General features: G+C 37.8%; 1 protein-coding gene across 1 annotated transcript in view; it reads left to right on the forward strand.

Moving 5' to 3' along the window:
- The first annotated feature begins 5,004 nt into the window (after positions 1–5,004).
- caskin1 (CASK interacting protein 1) overlaps positions 5,005–24,098 on the forward strand; it is a 158,053-nt gene continuing 138,959 nt past the window's right edge. The window contains exon 1 of the mRNA XM_052140113.1: positions 5,005–5,589. Coding sequence (XP_051996073.1) covers positions 5,496–5,589 — 94 coding nt within the window. The 5' untranslated portion in view covers positions 5,005–5,495. The remainder of the gene's footprint in view (positions 5,590–24,098) is intronic.

Consider the following 24,098-nt stretch of genomic DNA (forward strand, 5'->3'; position numbering starts at 1 on the left):
GGCACAGTCTCTGTCGGTCAATCTATGACAGTCCATGTGCTTTAGAGAGGTGAGGTCCAGGGAAACTTTAAAGGTGCTCTCAGTAATTTTTTCCTCATAAAATTGTTTTAACTCCTAAATACACTAATTAAAATGTTGCACTATATGCAGGAAATCATGACCACTCACATTAAAATGAATATCAGTATAAAAGCTGTTCTATTCTGCATGGATAGGGTCTGCACATGTTGGCTGCCATTTTACAATCACATGACCAGCCGAATACTACTCACTTAATCTCAGCAACCATGCTGTTATTTGACACTTTCACTCATTGATTAAAGTAATCATGACATGAGTGTGAATACTACATTTCTACAATGGCATCTGAACCTGAAAATATTATATAGACTGTGTCAGTGTAAGTCCAAGATGACACAACAACAAAAAGTTACAATGTGTACCTTAAACTGAAATATATTTAAAAACCTGCTTTTTTTAAACAAGTGTTTTTACTATAACTACACCAATGCAAATACAACACACTAACATAACTTTTTTTTGTACATTTGCCACTAATTCAATACTATAAATGACCTGATGTAACATTAGTAACATATAGTAAAATATCACTCCTGTTTTTAAGATCACCTATAGCCTTCATGACTTCATGTTAACATTTTTTCCCTAATGCATGCTGTTTTCTTATAGCTGCGCCTCCAATCATTTAAAGCTGGGTATAACTTTGAGGAAACTGTCATTGGCTTATTCAGTATCTTATTCAGTAGCCTCATTGTAATCAACCTAGATTTAAATATTTTATAATTGCACCCATTACAATATTGTATAATATTTATTTCACAACTTATTGCAAGAATTAAATGTGCTATGTGGTTTGTGTTATAAGCTCTGTATAAATACCTTACACATATACACTGGTGGCCAAAAGTTTGGAATAATGTATAGATTTTGCTGTTTCGGTACGAAATTGGTACTTTAATTCACCAAAGGGGCATTCAACTGATCACAAAGAATAGTCAGGTCATTACTGATGTAAAAAACAGCACCATCACTATTTGAAAAAAGTCATTTTTGATCAAATCTAGACAGGCCATAACATTTCCAGCAGCCATCACTCCTTATCCTTGAGTAATCATGCAAAATTGCTCATTTGGTACTAGAAAATCCCTTCCCATTATATCAAACAGCTGAGAGCTATTTGGTTCATTAATTGAAGCTTAACATTGTCTTTGTGTTTGTTTTGAGTTGACTGGCATGTCTTAATGTCAATATTAGGTCAAAAATAGAAACGGCTTTCTCTAGAAACTCGTCAGTCAATCATTGTTTTGAGGAATGAAGGCCAAATGCTTGAAATTGGCCAAAAACAAAAGATTTCATACAAAGATGTACACTACAGTCTTAAAAGACAACAGACAACTGGCTCAAACAAGAACAGAAAGAGATGTGGAAGGTCAGATGTACAACTAAACAAGAGGATATACATCAGAGTCTCTAGTTTGAGAAATAGATGCTTCACATGCCCTCAGCTGACAGCTTCATTAAATTCTACCTGCTCAACACCAGTTTCATGTACAACAGTAAAGAGAAGACTCAGGGCTGCAGGCCTTATTGAAAGAATTGCAAAGAAAAAGACACTTGTGAAAGAGAAAAACAAAAAGAAAAGGTTAGAGTGGGCAAAGAAACACAGACATTGGACAACAGATATTTGGAAAAGAGTGTTATGGATCTTAAGGCTATTGAGCTTTTGTGGGATCAGCTAGACTGTAAGGTGTGTGAGAAGTGCCTGATAAGACAGCCACATCTATGGAAAGTGTTGCAGGAAGCGTGGGGTGAAATGTCACCTAAGTATCTGGACAAACTGACAGCTGGAATGCCAAGGATCTGCAAAGCTGTCATTGCTGGATTTTTTTATGAGAATTCTATAAAGTAGTTTAAGAAGTTCTGAATTTTTTTTTCAAATGGCAATGTCCTGACAATACACTGTGATCAGTTGAATGCCACTTTGGTGAATAAACTTACCAATTTCTTTCCATAAGAGCAAAATCTGTACATTGTTGCAAACTTTTGGCTGCAGTGTAAAAGAACACTCCTAAAATAGTTTCTCACATGTAAATACAGTATGTGGTGTCTTTAGGGTGATAGCCACAAAGCAATCTGTAGTTCTCACATTTCAAGTTAAGGCCTTACTCCACCCATTCACGGCAAACTTTCCGCAAAACGTGTCAGCTGAATTGTAATACGAGTAGTGAACACTAGAGTTCAGTGTCTGCAAGATGCACTGCGCATGATGAGGCGTTCAAGAATTATTCCTATTTACCACTGGGAGCCGCTGGATCACATTACACACAGATGTTTTCTCAGGCACAAATCACCGGATGGATGATGTTGTGAAGGTAAATGTTGATCTTCTCGACGATATTGTCGAGGCACTAAAACTTAATGTTTCTCAAAGTGACACATGTGTGTGTGTCACAGTAATTTTCTTTGTTATTTTTGTTAAAGCCTAAAGTGATCTTTTTACAATTTTGGCAACGTTTCCACACCTTGTATTGATGCTAATTGTTTAACTTATCATCAATAGCTTCAATATTCAATAAAAATAAATCAATTATTTCAAATCTTGATACATTTTGTAACCAGAAAAAAAAGCAAATTTTCCTTGAGGTGTGCCTTTAGTACCATTGTACCCAGTTGAACATTTGGGATTCTACATACTTGGCATCATATCATCTTCCATTTCTCACAGTTGCTGATGGTGTCATTGCATGATAGATAGAATCCTTTATTTTGGTCACACATTATACACACAGTTTTTTGCATATATACAGTGAAATTTATTAGTTTTCACATATCCCAGCTAAGCTGGGGTCAGAGTGCAGGGTCAGCCATGATACGGCGCCCCTGGAGCAGATAGGGTTATGGGCCTTGCTCAAGGGCCCAACAGTGGCATCTTGGTGGTGCTGGGGCTTGAACCCCCAACCTTCTGGTCAGTAACTCTGAGCCTCAACCACTGAGCCACCACTGCCCCTCTGAATAGACCCTCTCAATTGTAGGATCTCCCAAAGTTTACATACTTTCCCATAGATTTAATGTAATGCTTTTCAGTTGGCCACACATGATTATTCAGGTGCATTATAGATGAAGATCTGCTGTAACAGAGGTGGAGAATGATGGGAGGCCCATATAGTTATATGCCCATTACTGTATGTCCTTTTATTATATGGTGTTGCATTAAAAGTAGCTTACTGTCTTGTCTCCTAAAAGGCCATGGCTAGACATTCTCATGTACAGTAGGGTCCGCCTACAGCAGCTTGGTACTGAATGAAATGTTATTTTATTTAAAAATGAAAAGTCTTAGTATTCATTTTGGATGTTTATTATCTCAACATAGGGAAAAGTAACTCATCTTTTCCATGTAAAGAAAACTTCTATGATATTTGTAGATGTTAATAATATTATTATAAAAGAAAATGTTGCTAAATATAAACACATAAACCCCCTCTTTACATTGACAGGCCTTTCCAATGCTTTCTATGTTGAAAATATTACTTCCCATTAAAAAAGTAGAATTTACAATTTTTTTTTGCTTTTGAATGCAAATCGTGGTGTGTGACTTTAACTTGCAGGCAGAAGATTTGTGAGGTAAAGATTGCAGTACACCATGATAATGCTTTGAAAGTTTCATATTGTGTGTAGTAATCTGAGATTCAGTGGCCACTGTGTAGTTATCTAAAAGGCATATACGGTATATATATGCTGACAACCCCTACAACTTACTGACATTTACTTGAAAAAACTAACTCTGGAACCTAAACTTTTCTGGAGCAGGATAGGTTCACAGAGTAAACTGCTGTGGTGACTCTGAATAAGATATTCCCGTTTTTGGAAACGAAAGTTGAGATTAACCGCTAACTCTGAGTAAACATACCTAGTTTAGTCACTTAACCTGCTTTCTGGAACAGAACCCTGCTCTGTGTTAGTCCTTTTACAGTCCAGTATCTTTGGAGTTTTGGAAAGAGGGAGCATGGCTAAATTAACATTTACACATTGACAGTGTTCATTTTCACATAAGACCATTATCAAAAGCTAAAATAATTATTTAAACTTGAACTGAACTTACACAAACATCTTAATACAGACTGTTTACTAGCTCCTCCAAAAAAACATATTTGGCTCAATCTTTGGCCAACAAGCCAAATTAAATGTAGCAACTAAAACTGCAGCAGTCTAAACTCTCCAGTACATATTAGGGCTTCCAGTTTCCAAATAAATAATAAAAAGATACAAAAATACAAATACTGTAGCTGAAATGGTAAACCAAGTGTTAAATTGCCTTGAATGGAACATGTCAATAACAGACTGGATTCTGGTGCTGAAAGAGGGTCATTGTGCTTGGGGCTTGAGTCTAAACTTTGAAAGACACCCCATGTAGTTAAGACAATAACACTTACTAGGCATTCAAGTGCACCATGCAGCCAAGCTCTTTTTGCACCCTACTTTGTAATCTACAGGCTTAGCTTTAGCTGAGACTGAGAGGTAAGAACTAAATCTTAAGTGTTATTTCCCATGTGTAGGATATTTTATGTATGAAAATCAGAAAGAAGAACAAAAGAAAAACAACATAAATCAGTGGCATCTTATCACCAAATTCTGCTCTTAGAGATCTACCTTCCAGCATCCTATCACTCTACAGTGCACAGGTGAGCCATACTTTTCTTGCTGCTATCCATCAGTGGCAAACAACAAGAGCATAAGTTCCTTCCTAGTGCCAGCTACAGAGCAAGGGTGTTTTCCACACAACGCCTAATGATACAGCTGAGCATGAATGTAGTCTCGTAGCATGTGGCAGTACTGGAATGGGGGTGTTGTTACACTTTGGGACCGCCCTCTAGATGAAGCGGAGCCATTTACCACAGCAATGTCAGCCCAATCCACGTTGGGATAATGCACATTGCACACCCCTTGTGTAGATCCGTCAGAGGACAGAAAATAACGGTGCGAGTAGAAAGCTACGCGCGCGGCGCAATGGCAAACCCGACTGACGCGTCTTCAGCACAGCCTCTCGGATCAGTGCAAAAAACGCGTATGGGAAAATAAAGACTTTATGCTGTGTTTTTTAAAAGCATTGCAACATCTTTTGCCTGTCGATCACGCCAACAAATCGTGATTGGATCCGTCTGATCATGAGTGTCTAAAGGGTCACAATTTGGGCATTACAACGCAGATAGCCGACACCACAACTAATGTGTTTATGAGTGCAGTGGACCCTTATTACAGTATTGGACGGCTTCTCGAAATCGGAATAGTAACATCTGTTATTCATAGGAGCCAGCTGCACCAGCTATATAGTATTCGAGCATCCTTCCGCCAGTGTGCATCATCGTCATCATCGCGCCCTGCAGCTCCATCGCACGAAGGAGGATCCGCAGAGGAGCTCTCCGGGCAACACTACACGCACATTCAGATGATGCTTTGGATGTAAAAAGTAAATAACGATGGGGAAAGATCAGGAATTACTTCATGCGGTGAAGACTGAGGACCTGATGACGGTGCAGAAGCTCCTGCAGAGGCCCAAACCTGGGAAAGCAAGTAGGTGTTATGAAAATCACTGGCATTATCTCATGTTGACATGGCTGGTATAGTGGAAAGAGGGATCGTGAGTAGTTGGATCACGTTCTGATGAGAGACTAAGAACACTTGCCCTACCCGTTATCCATGGCTAGAGATTTTTACCTGCTCGATAGGATTCATTCAAGCTATTGATTTTCATAGGAGAGAGAGAAAGACGTGTCAGTGTCGGATTATCATTATAGAGTACAACTGATTCTAATGACCATCTCATCTGCATGAGTTTACGGTGTTCTTTATTGCGCGAGCGTCAATGGGGTTTCTTGCAAGCCGTCATATATTCCCATGCAGTGTCACAAGTTAACTTTTACATTAAGGGGCAATATTTGCCCCCTGGATTTGATATACATTTATGGGGCCATGTTTATTTCTAGCCAAAATGTGTCTCATCCGTTTTTGTCAACACTACAGTTTAATCAATTCACTATTTATACAAATTCTTAAGATTGAGAATGTCAAGTACTAATAACAAGTACTGTAATAAAAAAATCTGATTTTACAAATGAACAGATTTCGTTATGAGGGCATTTTTTGGCCCCATCTTTTGAATTTCAGGGGGATATTTGGTGCCATTTCCCAGTTATTTTTGTGGCCTGAAAATGTGCACTTATTCTGATGTATTCACCTTAATCAAGGACCGAATACGATGAAAATGAATGCTATTTGTTTATGAAAACCAGTAAAACTATAAAGTTATTTGAACATGATTATTGTTTTGATAGTAAATTACTTGAAAGTGGAAGAAATATCTAGATACATGATTTAAAGCATAAGCATGCATCAGCATGTGCAGCCATAAATTCAATATTTTTTTTGTCATCTATTTCTCACACTGAGATAAACAATCTACCAGTGAATACCAGATTTGCTTGACAGGCCCATGCCATCAGATGCAAAGCAAATGTAAATTTTCAGGCATATGCACACCTGGATTGAGCTTCACAATGTTATTCTGCTTTGAATGATACAAGCTACAAGGTGGCTGAACCTCAAATGCCTCCACAGACACTGAAGCAGAAGTGTTCGGATTAGGGGTCAGTCAATATGGGGGTTTCTCTTTCCCTCTCTGCCTTTTCTCCAGTGTGGTAGCATCACACTCCTGCTCAGCTAAACACTGCCCCCTGTTATGATGGGTTGAATGAGTTTGAGATGCATCCACATCACTGCACATGCACAATAGCAGAAAGAAGAACGAGCTGCCAGTGAGCTTCATCACTTGGTTTCATGCCACTGAAGCAACATGTAGATTTATGCTGTAAACTCTGACAGCTTTTTAGCATTAATTATGAACAGGACTCATCCGTAGGAAATACATTGGTTGCATGTCTATGATTTATCTGATCTACTGTTGAAATGTTATGTATTATATGGTTTGGTTATTTCAGGTCATGGTTGGTTATTGTAATTTTTTTTTTTTGTAAATTATGTGTTTGCCTTTTATTACGAGTATATTCATTTTCATATATTATGAAAACCTCAGTCTTATTTAGGGTTAAGTCTGTCCGCCTTTCATTAGATTTCATTAACATTTCTTTAGAGTCACTGTGTGTTTATTTTCATGAGTTCACATGTTTACGTAATACTGGCAAGTAAACTGCATTTTCACACACACACACACACACACACACACACACACACACACACACACACACACACACACACACACACACACACACACACACACAATAAACCAGCTTCTTCAAACAAAAAGAGTGATAAGCTATCGTGAAAGGGTTGGTTTGGTTCATATAAAGCTCCTCCTCTGTATTGGAAACACAAAGCCACCCAGAAGCCAATTAGTTCCAGTCAAAGCAACTGCAGTCTCCTGTTTGACAGTGATTGGTTGGGCTGGATGCTGTCTGGGCTCTGTAACAAAGTTTTGTAATCTGAGGTGAATTGACTGAAATACATTACCTGCATTTGTTTTTGCACAAAAAAAAAATTACATGATAAAGTCATATATTATTTGTGCATGATATGATTGCCTGTAGCTTTGACCATGTTTAACTAAAGGCCTTAGGAACCCAAAAATGTTCAGAATATATTGGCTGGAGTGTAATGATACTTAAAGGGATAGTTTATCCTAAAATCACAATTGAATCACCCTAATGCCATCCCAGATGTGTTTGACTTTCTTCTGCTGAACAAAAACAAAGATATTTAGAAGAATATTTTAGCTCTGTGGTTCCAAAATTTTGAAGCTCCAAAATGCACATAAAGGCAGAGTAAAAGTAATCCATAAGAACCCAATGGGTAAATACATATCTTCAGAAGAGATATAATAGGTGTGGGTGAGAAACAGATCAACATTTGCACAAATATGATATGCACAAAGAATACAAATCACCAAAACCAAAAGAAAAAAAAAGAAAAAAGGACTTATATATTGCTCTGTTTCTCAACGACACCTATCATATCGCTTCTGAAGATAGCACTGGAGTTTTATGGATTACTGCTATTCTGCCTTTATGTCCTTTTGGAGCTTCAACATTTTGGTACCCATTTACTTGCATTGTATGGACCTACAGAACTGAAATATTCTTCCAAAAATCTTTAGTTTGTGTTCAGAAGAAGAAAGAAAGTGATACACATCTTGGATGTGTAAGACGATGGGTAAGTAGTGGTTCCTACATGATGTGATAAGGATGGTTCAGAGATGTTCAGAAAACATCACAAAACATGCCCAGAAAAGTCATAAGAATCTGCTGCCCGATCTCATATTTGCACTCACTGCCAGCCAATATTAAGATAGTGGCTTGGAGCCCTGTAGCTAATCCAAGAAATCATTACTTCAGTGCCTAGCTTGATGATTGAATTACAGTGCAGATGGCTTTAAGTGAGTGAGCTGCAGAGAGAGAAAGTAAAGAAAGAGAGAGAGAGAGAGAGAAAGAGAGAGAGAGAGAGAGAGGGAAAAGATTGTTGAGAGGGAAAGGGAGAGAAGCAGGATAAGACATAGCTTAAATCATAACTGTTTTGTTGCATTAGAGTAACTTTTAATTCTCAATGAATGATTGGCCCCTTTGTGGGATTTTAGTGGCAAGAAAAATGATTTACAGTGAGCTTGGATCTCATGCAAAGTCCTTCTGTTTCTCAATGAGGTTGAACCTTCTTAACTGTTCATTTAGTGGCAGTTTTGATGTCTGGATTCGATGGTATGAACCCAGAGGAAGTGTGATGTGGAAAAACTGCTTCCAGATGATATGCAGCATTTGGCAAATGTACTTCCACATATTCAGCACATTGTTCACCTTCTCTGCAAGCATTTTCTGTAGAAAGCTACACATCTGGATCTGTAGCATTGCAGTGAATTGCTGATTAGTTTCATTAGAGGACAAAGTAAGTGGAACGTTGCAGAGCATGACTCGACATACTGATGAAGACATGACGGGGATGGCTTCTCCATTCTCCAACTCTGCAACCTGTTCGCATATCCCAGCAGCAATTACAGCTGAGCTATTTTAGCAGAGGAAACATATGGGGTCTCTAAGGAAGAAAAAAAGAGCAGAAATGGTTGTAGGCCTTGCTCACTCTGGTTTCCTCTGCTGACTTGATTCTGGAGTTTTAGAGTGAAATAAATCTTTTGAGAAAATTAACACTGCAGGGCTGAAATGCTGGATTGATGGATGACTCTGTCCTCACCGAAGTGATGATACTGTTGAAATAGGTGGGATGTGGTTGGAGGATGGACTTTTCTGTATATTCATAAACCTAGAGCTGAAGGAAAGGCTGTTTAGGTGGATGGATGAATTTCTCTGTATCTCTATGATCCTTCATCCTCTGCAGCAGGACTCCATGGAGATTTCCAACAGCTGGTACTGCATGGCTGTTGGTATGACCATTTAGGACAAGTGCAAATAGAATTTGGGTGGTTGACATGGCATGCTGTCTTAATGTTCAGGGGTGCATGCGTTAAAATCTGTCTATGGCCTGCCCATATTCCTCCCTCAGTCCTCCTCTGTGTCTGTACTTTGATGATATAATGACATATAGACTTCATTGCGAAGTCCAGACCAGTGCGGGTTTGGCAAAAGGTCACATGTGAGCACCATTCTGAATCATAAAATTACCAATGGACTTCATGGATGTGCATGGGTGAAGGCCATGAGACATTTGGGTCTATATTTTTAATCACATTGTACAGCATAGGATTAATGGAGTTCACTGCATAAATCAATATGAATGCCAGAGGAGGCTGACAGCATAAAGCTTCCTGTCATTAGTAAACTGACCAATCAAAATGGATATTCAATGTAAACGCATCATCAAGCCATTATCAAGGTTAAGAGAAACTTTACAAAAATTGCCAAAATATTAATGAAATTGGAGGATCTATAAACACATAAAAGACTGAATGACAGGATTGTATATAAATTCGAATTGAAGCAGTGGAGGATGGAGTTCCTCTACATGTATTGTATTCGGTGAGTACTGTAGATGCTATATGGAAAGGGGCCCTCCATTCATTTATAAATGTTTGCATTATTCAGAGTTTGTAGGTGGCATGGCATGATTGGGTCCGCTTGTTTACTGTACTGACAAAATTTGGGTTGGTGATCGGAAAAATTATAACACATCAGTTATTATCTAGACTATTTTAAAATATAAGGGAGAGGACTGTGTATGTGAGCATAACTACCAGCAGAAACATATAGGCTAATACATGATATTTAAACCTACTGCAATCTTTTATTCGTTTGATCTTTCAGTAATGATTTACATATTTGCCTCCCCGGAGAATTCCCTCACAGACCGCCCGCCACAGGTATTTGGGTTTTTACACTTTACATAAAGGTTGTATTTGTTAACATTAGTTAACAACTTTAGTTAACATGAACCAACAATAAACAATAATTTTTCAGCACGTATTAATCGTGGTTAATGTTAATGTTATCATACGCTAATACATTTTTAAAATTAAAAGTTGTATATGTTAGCATGAATGCATTATGAACAAGCATGAACTAACAATGTACAGTTGTATTTTCATAAATTTACGTTAACCAAGATTAATAATTGCTGTACAAAATGTTGTTCATTGCTAGTTCATGATACCTAATGCCAATTAATGCTCACTAATGCAAAATGCTCATTTAGTTTGACTATCCAGGACATATTTTTTGCTCTTCAGACTTGATTGTAATCAAGAAAAATATCCTAGGTATATCCTAAAATGTTTTTAAAAACACTACATATTATGGAGCCCATGCATAATTCTGGATATGAAAAAATCAACTAATGCTTGATGATATTAAATTGAACATTTTATACAGCCATTTATTTAGTCACCTTTTGTGGTGAAGCGGCAACAAAGAACAAAAATCATCTCTGAGAGGCATACCAAATGTCAAGAGGTGTGTCACTGTCAGATGCTTTGAGAATTCTAGATGATAACACGATGATGAAGGTTCTTACTCTGTTATTATTAAATGGTGTGTGATTTGTTGTGATTATTTAAAAGTAATGGTTCAAATTGTTTTAAGAGCAAAGTTAAGAAAACCTATCATAACATTTACACATTAATACTCAATCCTATGCTTTTTTTTCAGTAGACAATGACTTGAATTAAGCATGTTTTTTTTTTAGGGTTTTTGGGTTTAATAAATATTTCAAATGTTATAATTACCAGTTTGAAAAAGGTGAAAAAGATAAAATCAGGTATCAGTTCTTTAAAAGTATGCACACAATGATACACAATAATAATTCACCAAAAAATATGTCAACCACCCAAGTCCATTGCTTTAGTCTCCTGGAGCATTTACAACACATGACCTTAATCTGGGGACCTGACCCACATAATCCTGTAGGTAGAAGGAAAGGCAGAATTCTTAAGCACATTAACTGTTGCTTATTTCCCCCCAGCGCAACCCTGAACTACTCAGGCATGTCCAAATGTACTTATCACTATCACTTTGATCAAACTCCCAGTGTGGTACACTGTTTATGTTTGGTTAATGTAGCCATAAGTGGATAAGTGCCATTTTGTAAATTGCTAAACACAATATTCGAAAACTACACATAAAAATTAGTAAAAAATAATTTGTATTAGATGGATTTGCCTCTGGTTTTGTGTACAGCAGTGAGAGGTGTGAAAAACAGTGGCTAAAGGATGATCGTTTTATGTAACCTCTTCCAATGGAATCGTGGGTATAGTGGTGGTGGGTGGACAAAGAGAGAAGAATGGAAAGTGTGTATTTTGTCATGCCGCAGTGCTGTGGAGCATCGCTTGAAAACTTGCATAATATCTGTGTGTAGATAAATGAAAACCAGACCTGAATTAGTACAATAATTGAAGTAAAATAGTTAGTAATGTGGTTACTTTTTAGATTAATTAATCAGTAAAGTAATCTGATTATATTTTTTAGATAAGTAATTAGCAATTTGTAGTGGATTATTTGTTTGAGTAACTTACCCAAAACTGTTAAAAATATAAGGCTGGGTTTCTCAACCGGAGTTCCCAGAGGAACTGCAAGGGGGATGTAAAATTGTGTTAGAAATGCCAATGGCCAATTAAATTGAATAAACATGTTTTTTTAATTCAGTATATATACAAATTATGAAATATAAACAATCAAAACAAAACATTTGGATTATTTCATAATCGCATTAAACGTATTACATTATTTATATGTAAATAAATATTCAATAACTTGTTTCGCATATAAAAACAGGAAGATATTGTGATGTTCATATTAATTGAAAGATTAGCATTCCTCCAATTTTCATAGCAGTAGGGTTTCTCCAACTTGCTCTTATTTTATATGTGAAATATTTTTGCTAATCCTTTGGAAACTGCACATAGACACATGCACATTATTATTAGTATGAGATTTAACAAGTGGTTCAAAATTAGTGACTTGGTAAGCCTAGTGCAGATAAAAAAAATTAAAGTGATATTGAGAAGGTTCTTCAGATGTTCAACTGATGTGAGCAGACTGACAGACAGCTGTGTGAAGGATTGCAGCTATCGACTGAGAAAGATTAAGCAGATGCCTGTGTCTGCAGGCCAGACCTGTCTGGAGCAGAGGGACAGATTACATTTCTAACAAACCTGACTCCATCTGATCTTCACAGACCTCGGCATGATTACGGTTCCAGTCTGCAATGTTGGTGAGCATAGGTGCTCAGTTCAGCGACTGGACACAGAAGTTTCTAGAAGGATCTGTTTGAGTGTTTTTAGGGAGTTTAGTTAATATCTTATGCCTGAAAATGGGTTTGCCATATTGCTTTATAATAATAGATCCACTAAATACTAAGTTGTGCTTTAGTATATTGTATATTGTTTGGCTCTGAACATTTAGGCCCTTTCAGGGAGCTTAATATTTTTCCCACAGATTTTCAGACATACCAAAACATTTTCCCAGACATTCTTTATGAGTGTCATCTCTGCTTCCCTTGGTCCTAACTGTTGGATCTTCAAATCTTTTAAAGATTTTTTATTTTAAATAAACCTTTTCCCACTCACCATATCACTCTTTCCCAGAAATGAGAGTGGAGCCAATGACCCAATCTGATGAGGAAATGGACGCCCCCCTTCTCCTCCTCCTATTGACATAAATCATCCTCCAAGTGTAGCTCCAACTTATTTCAATCCAATCTAGTCTGTGATTAAATTCTCCTCACTCAAGCCTTCTTTTAATAAAACATAACTCAAAGCATACAAGTTCTCTGTGTGTCAAGGTTAAGACTCTGTTTTCTTTGCTTATTCTCTTTGCAAAGTGGTAGCAATTTTGTATGTGTTATGTCTTGATCAAGCATGGGTAACAGTAACAGCACGATTTCCCAAAGCTTTTCCATGATAGAATATTAGACCTCATTGCTTGATATATGTTTATATAATAATATTGTACGAAGGCATTTTCCTTTGACCTTTTTGTCTTATCTCACCATGCACAGACCATAGAACAAAATTCAGTTTGCCTGTACTTATGAATCTAACGAACCGTAGGCTACTATAGGCCCTTTAAGATTCTTCTTTTGCTTGTTAGAATTGGATATTGGCACTCAATGTTACAAAAAGTGTATCCCAGAGCACATATTTGTCTTAATAAAGTTTAAAGAGTCATTGCCATTGTTTCTAAAATAGTGAAAGGGTTCTTAAATGCTTTGATCTGATTTCAGATGAAAACAATCAGTAGGATGTTTGCATGATATCCATTTTCTTTGTGAAACATCTTGGCCACTGTTACTTCGGTCTGGATTCATTGTTGGGCTCAACAACTCAGACACAATCTCCAGTAAAGTTGCTTCTTAAGTATGCTTTAAAAAAGTTTGGCAGTAAGAATTGACACTGAGATCAGCCAGTCAGACTGAATACATTTATAATCCATTGCTAGTCATAAAATGGGACAGTGTGAGGTTTTGTGGACTATTCGAGAAATCACTGTAGATCTTTCCACAAGTTGATCCAGCCGCTCATTGTTCCCCTTAATGTGTTCTCACTCCATTCATTATGATCATTAGAACATTGTTTTAATACAGTACATCTTATTTTTAACGAGATGTACTGCATGTTGCCAGACTGTATGTGGCTACATGATGGCTCATAATATTTGGAATTGAGAAACCATCATGAACACCAAATTAATTTAATTCAATTCTAACTACCAGAAAAAAATCTGATTGGAAGAGAAAAATGTAGGTTCCAGATTGGAAGATAGATTCATTTATTTTTTTTTAGAGCTATTGTTATTTAACCCCTGTGTCATGTTCACTTTGCATTATTTTATATCAAATTTTTCCATTAAGAGAATAGGGCTTATCTCTGGAATGGTTTTGGTTTTCCGCAGGACAGATTTTAATATGCAACTGGTTATATTCAGGATTAATTTTGCCCCGTTGACCCAATGACAGAATGATACCACCCATCTCATCAAGCCCTGCAATGCAGGTCAAAGCTGTTTTCTAGCACTACTCTACTGGTGCACTCTTGCACGATCAGGGTGCAGTTCAAAGAATCAGGCGCCCTCTACTGTGTGTGTGTTAATGGTGCCCAGCAAGGCAGCAGAGAGTAGGCAAATGGTGCCAGGGATTAGAGGTGCCACACTCTTGAGAGGGCTCCTGGCGCAGATTAGGCACTGAGAGCGCTCATATGTGGAGGCCCACGATAGAGATAAAAGTTTTCCCATTGGTTACGGTCTGCTCTAGAGATTCTCATATATTTTTGTCTCGTTCAGCTGTGCTATCAAATTGGAGAACGAGGTGTTCGGTGATAGCACTGCAGCCCCTCAAACTCACTGGGGAAGTGATACAGTTTGATGCATGTTGTGTGGATCCACGCACATGAGCCTAAATTCCTCCAGACTGTAGCATCAATCAGGAACAGCTCAGGATAACAGATGCTATGTCTTGGGGCTCTGTCGGACCCAACCATGCTTTCCTTCTCATTCACTGAAAAAATAATTTTCTTAATCATGAATAATTTTCTTAATTATTGCATCAGTTCAAGTGTGTTTACCTGGTGTGACTGATAGTGTTTTTCATCGACAGCCTGGGAGACCCGGGATCTCGTTCTGTGTTGAAACCACTAAGTAGTCATTCTCACATAATCTGTGATGAGCACGATTTGGAGGTTCCCTTTTCCTTGTAAGATAAAAATTTCACTCCACTTGATGGTTGATAGGTTTAGGTTTACAACTCACTTTTAGAAACTCTCTGTGGGCATTTAACCTGGAAACTGGAGCTTACGTATGCCTTTAAAAAAACTTCTCACTTTGGCCACTGGGGCAGTGCTTAGAATTTTGATAAGCACAGACCGAGTTTAACTCAAGAAATTTCAACCTGCTGTTTCCGAATCCATTGCGAGATCAGTCTGATTTGTTCTTGCGATTCTTTTTTTTCTTGTTTTAAGCATAAACCTTACTAAATTGTGCTATATTTATGCTTAAAAAACTGTACTATTGGAATAAGAAAAATAAAATATAAGTTTTATTATTTAACAATTTCGCTTCTCATACAATTTCATAAATGTACCTTGTTTTTAGGATGTTTTAGATGCGTTTTCTGGAAAGCACAGCTTTATATACAGCGTTTTGGATGCCCATCTTGGGAGGCTATTTGCCCATCTTGGGAGACTGGTCTGGGATTCTGCTGTGCTCATTAACTATCTTGGGATGATAGCTGGCTTGTTGACCTACTTCACCAGCTAATATTTGATGGTGAACAACAGCAAGATTATGTTGGTCCAAAGGCTAGACCATCACTAGACCTCCAAAACAACATAAACCAGCTGATAGGGTCTATGAGCAGGAACACTCATGCAGTGGTGGGGAGCTTTGTTTTGGAGAGTCCACTGGCGAATGGAAGATAAGGGAATACCAGTCTTTGACTAAATACAACACTTGTTCACTCTACTCACAAATGTGGTCAGCTATTTTTCACAGAACAGGACAATGTGTATGCTCAGGTGTACAGTCAGTGATTGTCTAGGGAGACCGTTTATCAATGTTTCCTACAGAATGCTGTTTTATGGCAGAGGGTAGCCCCCCAGCCATCCCCGCATAATGCACCATACCCCCTTTTTTGGTCCTAATAACAATATAGAAATCAATAGTATTTTGGTAACATATTTTATTGTTTAAAAGATGTAATTCATAGTTAAATATTTAAATGTTTTTGTAATTAAAATTAAAATACCATTAATAAAAACGTCATATCTATATCTTTAACTATACCTTGTCATTTGAGCAGTAATTATATTGTTTTAAGTTTCATGAATGTAAAGTACAAAACAGATCTTGTTGACTGATTCAATTTGATAACTTACCAGTTTGTCAAGGCAAGTTATTTATTGTCATTTTACATTGACAGCAGAAATATTTTTGTCATCAAATTAATGGTGCATTAAGCTTTTGCAAAGGCATGCAAAAAATTTTCCTACTCCCTGAAAGATATTAATGAAATAAGTGTTGTGAGATATCTCACCGGTCTATGTGACAGCTCTAGACTCTGTAAACAGCACACTCAAATGTGTCAGTGGTTCGTGGTCTCTGACGCTTTCTCCCTGTCAATAATTTTGCGTGTTCTCATTGTATTGTAGTTGCAGTGAATTATTGAGGCTTAATGCCATTGATATGCCATGTTGTTCATAACAGTTCAAAAAGAGATTTTAGGGCACGGTGTCAAGTTAAACATAATGTAAAACTTTGAAAAAAGATATCCTCGATATCCCTGCATTCGGAATTGCGCTCCATCCAGCTGTGTTGATGACCGCAATCTAATCTTGTGCTTTTGCTAGTGCTGAGCATGCCTGAATGTGGATTGCTCTCTATAAAGCTGCAAGTTGCTTATACAGTTGGAGATTTGCTTACTGCCCCTTTCTGAAAACTTCAAGAAATGTGGTACTTTAAATCAAATCAAATCAAATCACTTTATTGTCACACTACCATGTACACAAGTGCAACAGTAGGTGAAATTCTTGTGTGCAGTTCCGAGCAACAAAGCAGTCATGACAGTGAAGAGACATATACCAATTACAATAAACAACATACTTACACAACACAATTTACATATCAAATGTACACATACTTACACAACACGATAATTATATACAATACACACAATATAGAATACACAATATACAACACAATAAGTAAGGAGTGTATATATATATATATATATATATATATGTATATGAAGTAGCATATTGAGGAGAATATGTTGACAGTCCAGTGTGAGATTATAGATTAATAAAGTGCAGTGCTAATTATTGATCCTGATAGAGCAAGTGTTCAACAGTCTGATTGCTTGGGGGAAAAAGCTAGTGTTCAACAATCTGATTGCTTGGGGGAAAAGCTATCATGTAGTCAGCTGGTGCGGGTCCTGATGCTGCGATACCGCCTGCCTGATGGTAGCAGTGAGAACAGACCATGACTCGGGTGGCTGGAGTCTCTGATGATCCTCCGAGCTTTTTTCACACACCACCTGGTATATATGTCCTGGAGGGAGGGAAGCTCACCTTCGATGATGTTCCTGGCAGTTCGCCCCACCCTTTGCAGGGCTTTGCGGTTGTGCGCGGTGCTATTGCCGTACCAGGCGGTGATGCAGCCAGTCAGGATGCTCTCTACAGTACTGGTGTAGTACCGTGTGAGGATGTGGTGGTTCATTCCAAACTTCCTCAGCCGTCTCAGGAAGAAGAGGCGCTGGTGAGCCTTCTTCACAACGGCCTCAGTGTGGACGGACCATGTGAGTTCCTCAGTAATGTGGACACCGAGGAACTTGAAGCTGCTGACTCTCTCCACCGGTGCTCCATTGATGGTGATGGGGCTGTGTTCTCCGTCTTTCTTCCTGAAGTCCACAACAAGCTCCTTGGTTTTACTGACGTTGAGGGAGAGGTTGTGTTCTTGACACCAGCGTGTCAGAGTGTGCACCTCCTCTCTGTAGGCTCTTTCATCATTGTCAGTGATCAGACCTACCAATTGCTAAGATGTTAGGAATATTCCTCATTATGGTCTTGGGAAATGACTAGTTATTTTTTATATAATTAATTGCACTGAATTAACATGTTAAATCGACAGCCCTAATAGAAATATTGAAATATAGATGTAATAAGACATATATATATATGGCTGTTTTTAACCATTTTGGCACACTAGGCTAGATTGCTATTTGTCACCTATGCCTAGAAACGGCCCTGTATACATAGGTAAAAAAGAAATATCAGAGGTAAATAAGACATTTACAAAGGTGCAACAAATAATAATAATAAATAAGCTTGAAGTTGCATTTTTATTTCTTTTGCTGTGGCTCTGTAGATTCAACACATTCTCACACCCCAACTCGTCACATACGGACGCTCGGGCAGGACCCCTTGGCATCGCTTATCGACGCACTGGGTGTACCTTTGGCGTCATTTTACGAAGCGTCCGGTTTTGAAACGTAAAAAACCAGTTGGAGGGCCATTGTAGCCTATTCCTTTTTATTTTTATTTATTGCGGTCTCGACTCTCGACCTGTTCGCGGCGTGAGCTTACCCAACACTGGGATGAAAAATGAGAGGACCTGTGATGCTCCTATTTATAAGGGATACACCATGTAGTTTTCTTTATAATAAAACACATGATTTCTAATGGTTGGTGTCCTGAGAACAAGATGTATTCCATAGACCTCCCTGATTAATCAGCTGGTTTGAGTGTGTGCTGATACAGCGTTATAGCACCTCATTATATGGATGAGTGGTCTTAATCTATTCTGCCAGTCCTTAAACCACAGAGTACTCATTACTGCTACTCAGTGGTAGCAGCCTCCTCTCTCAGCTTCTGTCCTGCAAGACCACCACCTTAATCTCAGTCCAATATCTTGTTTCCTTCAATAAACATATTGGTCAGATTCCATATTCACTGGCTAACTGCTCTTGGAAAATAGGAATAGGATTGACTTGTTCTGACCTCCTATCCTGTGCAGCACAATGCAAGAAGCACATTCGTTAGACAGGAAACGGTTTGGCTCCTGGTGCATGGAAAAAGCTCTTTGTGTTTTCAGAGCAAGGAAAAGTATCTCGAATCTCCCTGCTGGAGTAGATTAGGCTCTGGAATTGTTTCAAGAGCAGGGCTGGATTTGTGGCTCTGTCCTTCTGTGAGTCATTTTCCCCAACTGTAAATATCCAGGTGCTGTAAGAAGCATTTCAAACCTGGATTAGATTTATTTATTGTTTTATTGAGTTATTGGAGTAAAAAGGGTGAGGAAATGAAGGGTAAAGGTGTTTTTGCTTTTTGAATTGGGGAAAGGTTAGTACGTTTGTCCATATATCTTTCTAGAAGACTAGTTTAGACCAGCAGCAATTTCCATGCTGGTCCAGGCTAGGTTAGATAGTGCTGGTGTGGTGCTGGTCCAGCTGATCGATTACCATAGTTTTTCATCAACAAAACTTAGTTGGTCAGACAGAATGGTCCATGTTTAACAAAGGAACTGTTGCTTTCCCTTCCCCTGTTGTGTGGCCGGAAGCGTGTTTCTTCAGCAGTGTGGGAGACCTGGGCTCAGGAAGTAATCACGTTCACATAAACCGTAACAATTATAATTCGGAGCTTGCATTTTCGCCTCTAACATTAACATTTTACTCCACTGATGGTTAGGGTATGGTTTGGGGGTTAAAGTTTATAAAATATGCATTCGTCTTCTCTGTAATACACACTGTAGAGCTGAAAAACAACTCTCTTCTCAACTCGGTTTTGCCACCCAACTATGGACAGTTTAAACAGAAAATGCAGCTCACGTTATACATTTGCACAAATACTTAAAAAATTGCAAGTATAAAAAGTTTGCTAGATTTACATTGCTAAATGAGTCGAAATGTATCATCACAGGGTCCATAGGCCAGCTTCACCAGCTAAGTTCGACCAGCTAGACCAGCTAGACCAGGACCAAACCAGACTAGCACACCAGCATCCCATGCTGAGGATCATTATGCAAAAATGTACATTTACATGTACTTTTATTAATTTGGCAGAAAAAAAATCTATATATGCTGGAAACCAGCTGATGTATGGTAGTCTTTTCAGCAAGGTATGTTTATGTATGTGTTATGTATGTTAGTCTGTGTCTTGTGTAGAATTAAATTTGAAGCATTTAGATGTTATTTTCCATGTACGGAAGATTTTTTGACACTCAGCCAAGAGGCTTTATCTGTCGTGAACTGATTATCCGGAGATGAAAGGGAGATTGCCTAGCATTTAACCGCATCACACACTGTGATGTCATAAGATGCACGAATCGCTGCAAGACTCGCCTCCAGATGAACCCCCCAGGTTCATTGATGATTTTGTCTTTACCCTGGAAGTTCCATACCGATTCACATTGTGGTTGCCTTTGTATTATAATTCATTGAAACCAGTGACCAGGATGACTGCGAATCTTCATAGACACATCTTTTAGCCCATAGTATGTGATGGCTTAAGTTAATTAGGCATTCACTTTTAGGACTTTTAAACCAAAAAGAAAAGCAATAGGTAAGGCCAAACAAACTGACAAGGCTGTGGAATATACATATAGTGATATTATTTAGAAAAAACTGCTTTTGCTAAATAAATGGCAACAATTTTGTGCAGTTTTACATCCCTTTTCAATTTGCAGCTAATGTTTCATTGTTGCTTGCACCTACCAAAAAGACAGGCTCAGCCCATGAGTAGACATCATCGAGTGGGCATTTGAATACCTTTATAACTTAGAAAAGGTCTCTGCTTTCTTTTTGGCATGTTCTGTGTACCCTCACAGGACAATTTCCAACACAATTTCGAGTAAGTGGAGGCTTTTACATCACAACAATAAGGTTAAGGTTTCCATACCTATATAAAGAATATCTTGTCAACTAATGGCATGTAGTTTATGATTGCTGATGGATGGATTTCGCTGAGCCTCGAGGTGACCTGCAGTGTTGGCTGTCCTCTGACATTTGTCAAGCGCCACAGATTGCAAATAACAAGTCAAATCCTGCAAATGTGCATTTCAAAGAAGTTATACACTAATACAGAAGCAAAAATAGGCCTAAAAGGTGAAGGAATAATCAAACTAAAATTAAGTATTGACTTAATCGAACATAATATGACACATCCCCCACATACCAAATTATTGAAGCTGAAGAGTGTAATTTCTGCGGCACTAGCGTCAACAAACGGTATGGCCAATTTTATGATGATTTAGATTGGAAAATCTAAATCCATTATTATTAAAAAAATGCAGTGATATAATGCTTATTTAGAACACATGTTGTTTAATAAAGCATTGTTCATTATCTGAATTATGTGAATTATAAGATTAATTTTATACTTCAAAAACAGGCGCTTGGATATGCACCCACACACAGGCCTCAGAAGTTTGAAGTTGTGATTTTAATTAGGAGAGCATTAGTACTACAGAGGAGCTGTAATTTGCTCCTGGGTAATATATCTGTGAAATAAATATGAAAGCCTCATTTTACCTAGCAGAGGAAACTCTTCATTGTGTGAACTACTATTTAAAAAGAATAGACAAAACCGATGGTTGGAAGTTTGGATGCATGCATGAATGGATGGATTAAGTTGATCAATGCACCCAGAGAAATCAACTTTGTTTTTATTTAAAGTTTTTCATGTAAAAATAGAAACAAATGAGACTTTTTTTTGTCATAACTGAATAAATCTATAGATTTGATTGAGATTGAATAGCGCTTGATTGAATAATTCTATTTTTGGAGAATTCAGTGTAAAATGACTTGATTGCAGACACTGATACTGTGTTTTGGTAAATCTGTGCAAAGTTTTGGACATTGTTGAGATCACTTCTGAAACTGTAGAGAAGATCAATGTGAGATTATAGTTTGTTTGTTTTTTCACATGAGAAACACCTGAGAAGCTGTGCACTAAAGTAAAAGCCTCCATTTTCTTTCTATTTAATCTCATTGTTGTCTTGGAGAAATGTGTTATTTGATATTTTATGAATGGGCATTTAAATGGAAATCCTTTGGCACACCAATTTTTAACTGAAGTGTTCCAGCACTCAATTAATGGTATGATGATATTTTGGCAATAGCTCCATGAAAAGAGGCCTAAGGATTCAAAGCAACAAAACTGTTAGCACTTACACAGTGTAAAGAACCTATCAATAAAAATTTAGCCTTCATAAGTCATGGAGATGACCATGATGGGACGTTTTAGAGACGTTGTGATTATACGGTTTATATATATACATATATATATATATATATATATATATATATATATATATATATATATATATATATATATATATATATATAATATTAAAAAGAGTTCTTTCGGTGTGAGCCTAAATGTGAAATTCTATTGTGATTGTTTTTGGGTGGTAAGATCAGCTGGTGCTTAACCAGGTATCGTGGAATGAATGTGAACTTAAATTCACATGAAGATAGACAAGCTCATATCCACCAAAAAAACTGTCTGGAAGCATATAAATGACCAAGTGTAACTGAATACGATTGATGTAGAACATGCAGATGATAGTCATATAAAGGTACACATCCTAGAAATGGGACAGGATGTTCCACTAGCTATCCACCAACAAATAAGTGAGTTTAATATTTTTAGCTTTGGTACTTTTAAAGGGATGAATTTAGAGATGAAACCTTTTGTAATGTATTAGTGTGCTGACAGCGTGCTGTGATTTTGCGTGTAGTTAGTTACTATCAGCGTGGCAAATTTCAAGCAGGTGTTGCTCGCAGCTGAAGGATGTAATGATCAGCGTTCCCACCAAAACAATCCAGGTTCCCATGGAAATGCTGATTCACCATGCCAATGACACCTAAAACACAGAAGGGCAAAACGTAAACACGCTTTGACAAAACAGACAAGGGACGATGATGCCACGGTCCTCCACAGGTGAACACAACCTGGCTAGGTGACTGTGATATCACCGGAGGGCACATGGCGGCAAATCGTGCACAGCTATAACCCACTGCTAGACCCGTGTGCCCACACAAAACACAAGACAGACAGGAGACGTTGATATCATGTTCCTTGTCAGACAAAATCCAACCTGACTGGATGACAGGACCATGACATCACCGAATTGACAATTCAACAATACATTTTGATTTTAGTAATTATCAGACTCTAAATCGCCTGCTTTAAACAATGTTCCTGTTATTATGCATACAGTAGTCCAAGTTTATTAGTGAGGTGTTGTGGACAGATTAGAGGCAGGATTTTTATAGAGTCTTTTGCAGATTCTTTATGGTGGGATCTCTGACAGACTTGGATTGCTTTAAAAAAATGTTGTAGAAGAAAAAACTGATGGACGCTATGAAATACATGTTGCGCACGCACAAACATCTTACAGTTTTGCACATTTGAATTGACTCCAAGCACTCTGGTTGCATTGAAAAGCATCATTCTGCACCCAGGATGCACATAAGTGGTGTTGTGCCCAATGCTGGAGCGTCTCATATTAAATACCTCCTATTTAGTTGTTGTGTATTTATCAGTTTTTCGATTGTAGTGCTGCATTTAGTATTCATATATCCCTAAGAAACACGTTCACTAACAAGTTGAATTGTGATATAATATGACTTTTTTGCCTCAGTGCTGTTTGAAAATAAGAAAATAATCTCAAAACTGGAATTTATTTTCTCTCAGGCGTAATCTAACGATCAAAAACTCACACCGTGGTATCCCTTGGACGTACAAGTCCAAAGACACACAATTCTATTGCTCACTCTCTCAATCTGTTTTCTTCCTTCAGACTGTCTGTTTGTATGTTTCTCTCCCTATCATTTCTTCTCTTTCTGTCTCCTTTCCCACAGAGCTGTGTTTTCTGATTATGACATCCTATATTATCGTCTGTTCTCTGTGACATTCTTGGGCAAAACTCCTAAACCATAGTTTTACTTAAATGTTCCTCTTGCTCTGCATTCTGGATTTAAGTTATTTATTGCTAAACTAACTTTTTAACATATGCATCAATGGCCACAATTACATGTAGGGTAGACAAATGTAGCATTTTTCCCCCTCAGGCATATTGTGGCGCAGA

The sequence above is a fragment of the Xyrauchen texanus genome, chromosome 12 (assembly GCF_025860055.1).
Source record: "Xyrauchen texanus isolate HMW12.3.18 chromosome 12, RBS_HiC_50CHRs, whole genome shotgun sequence".
NCBI lineage: Eukaryota > Metazoa > Chordata > Actinopteri > Cypriniformes > Catostomidae > Xyrauchen > Xyrauchen texanus.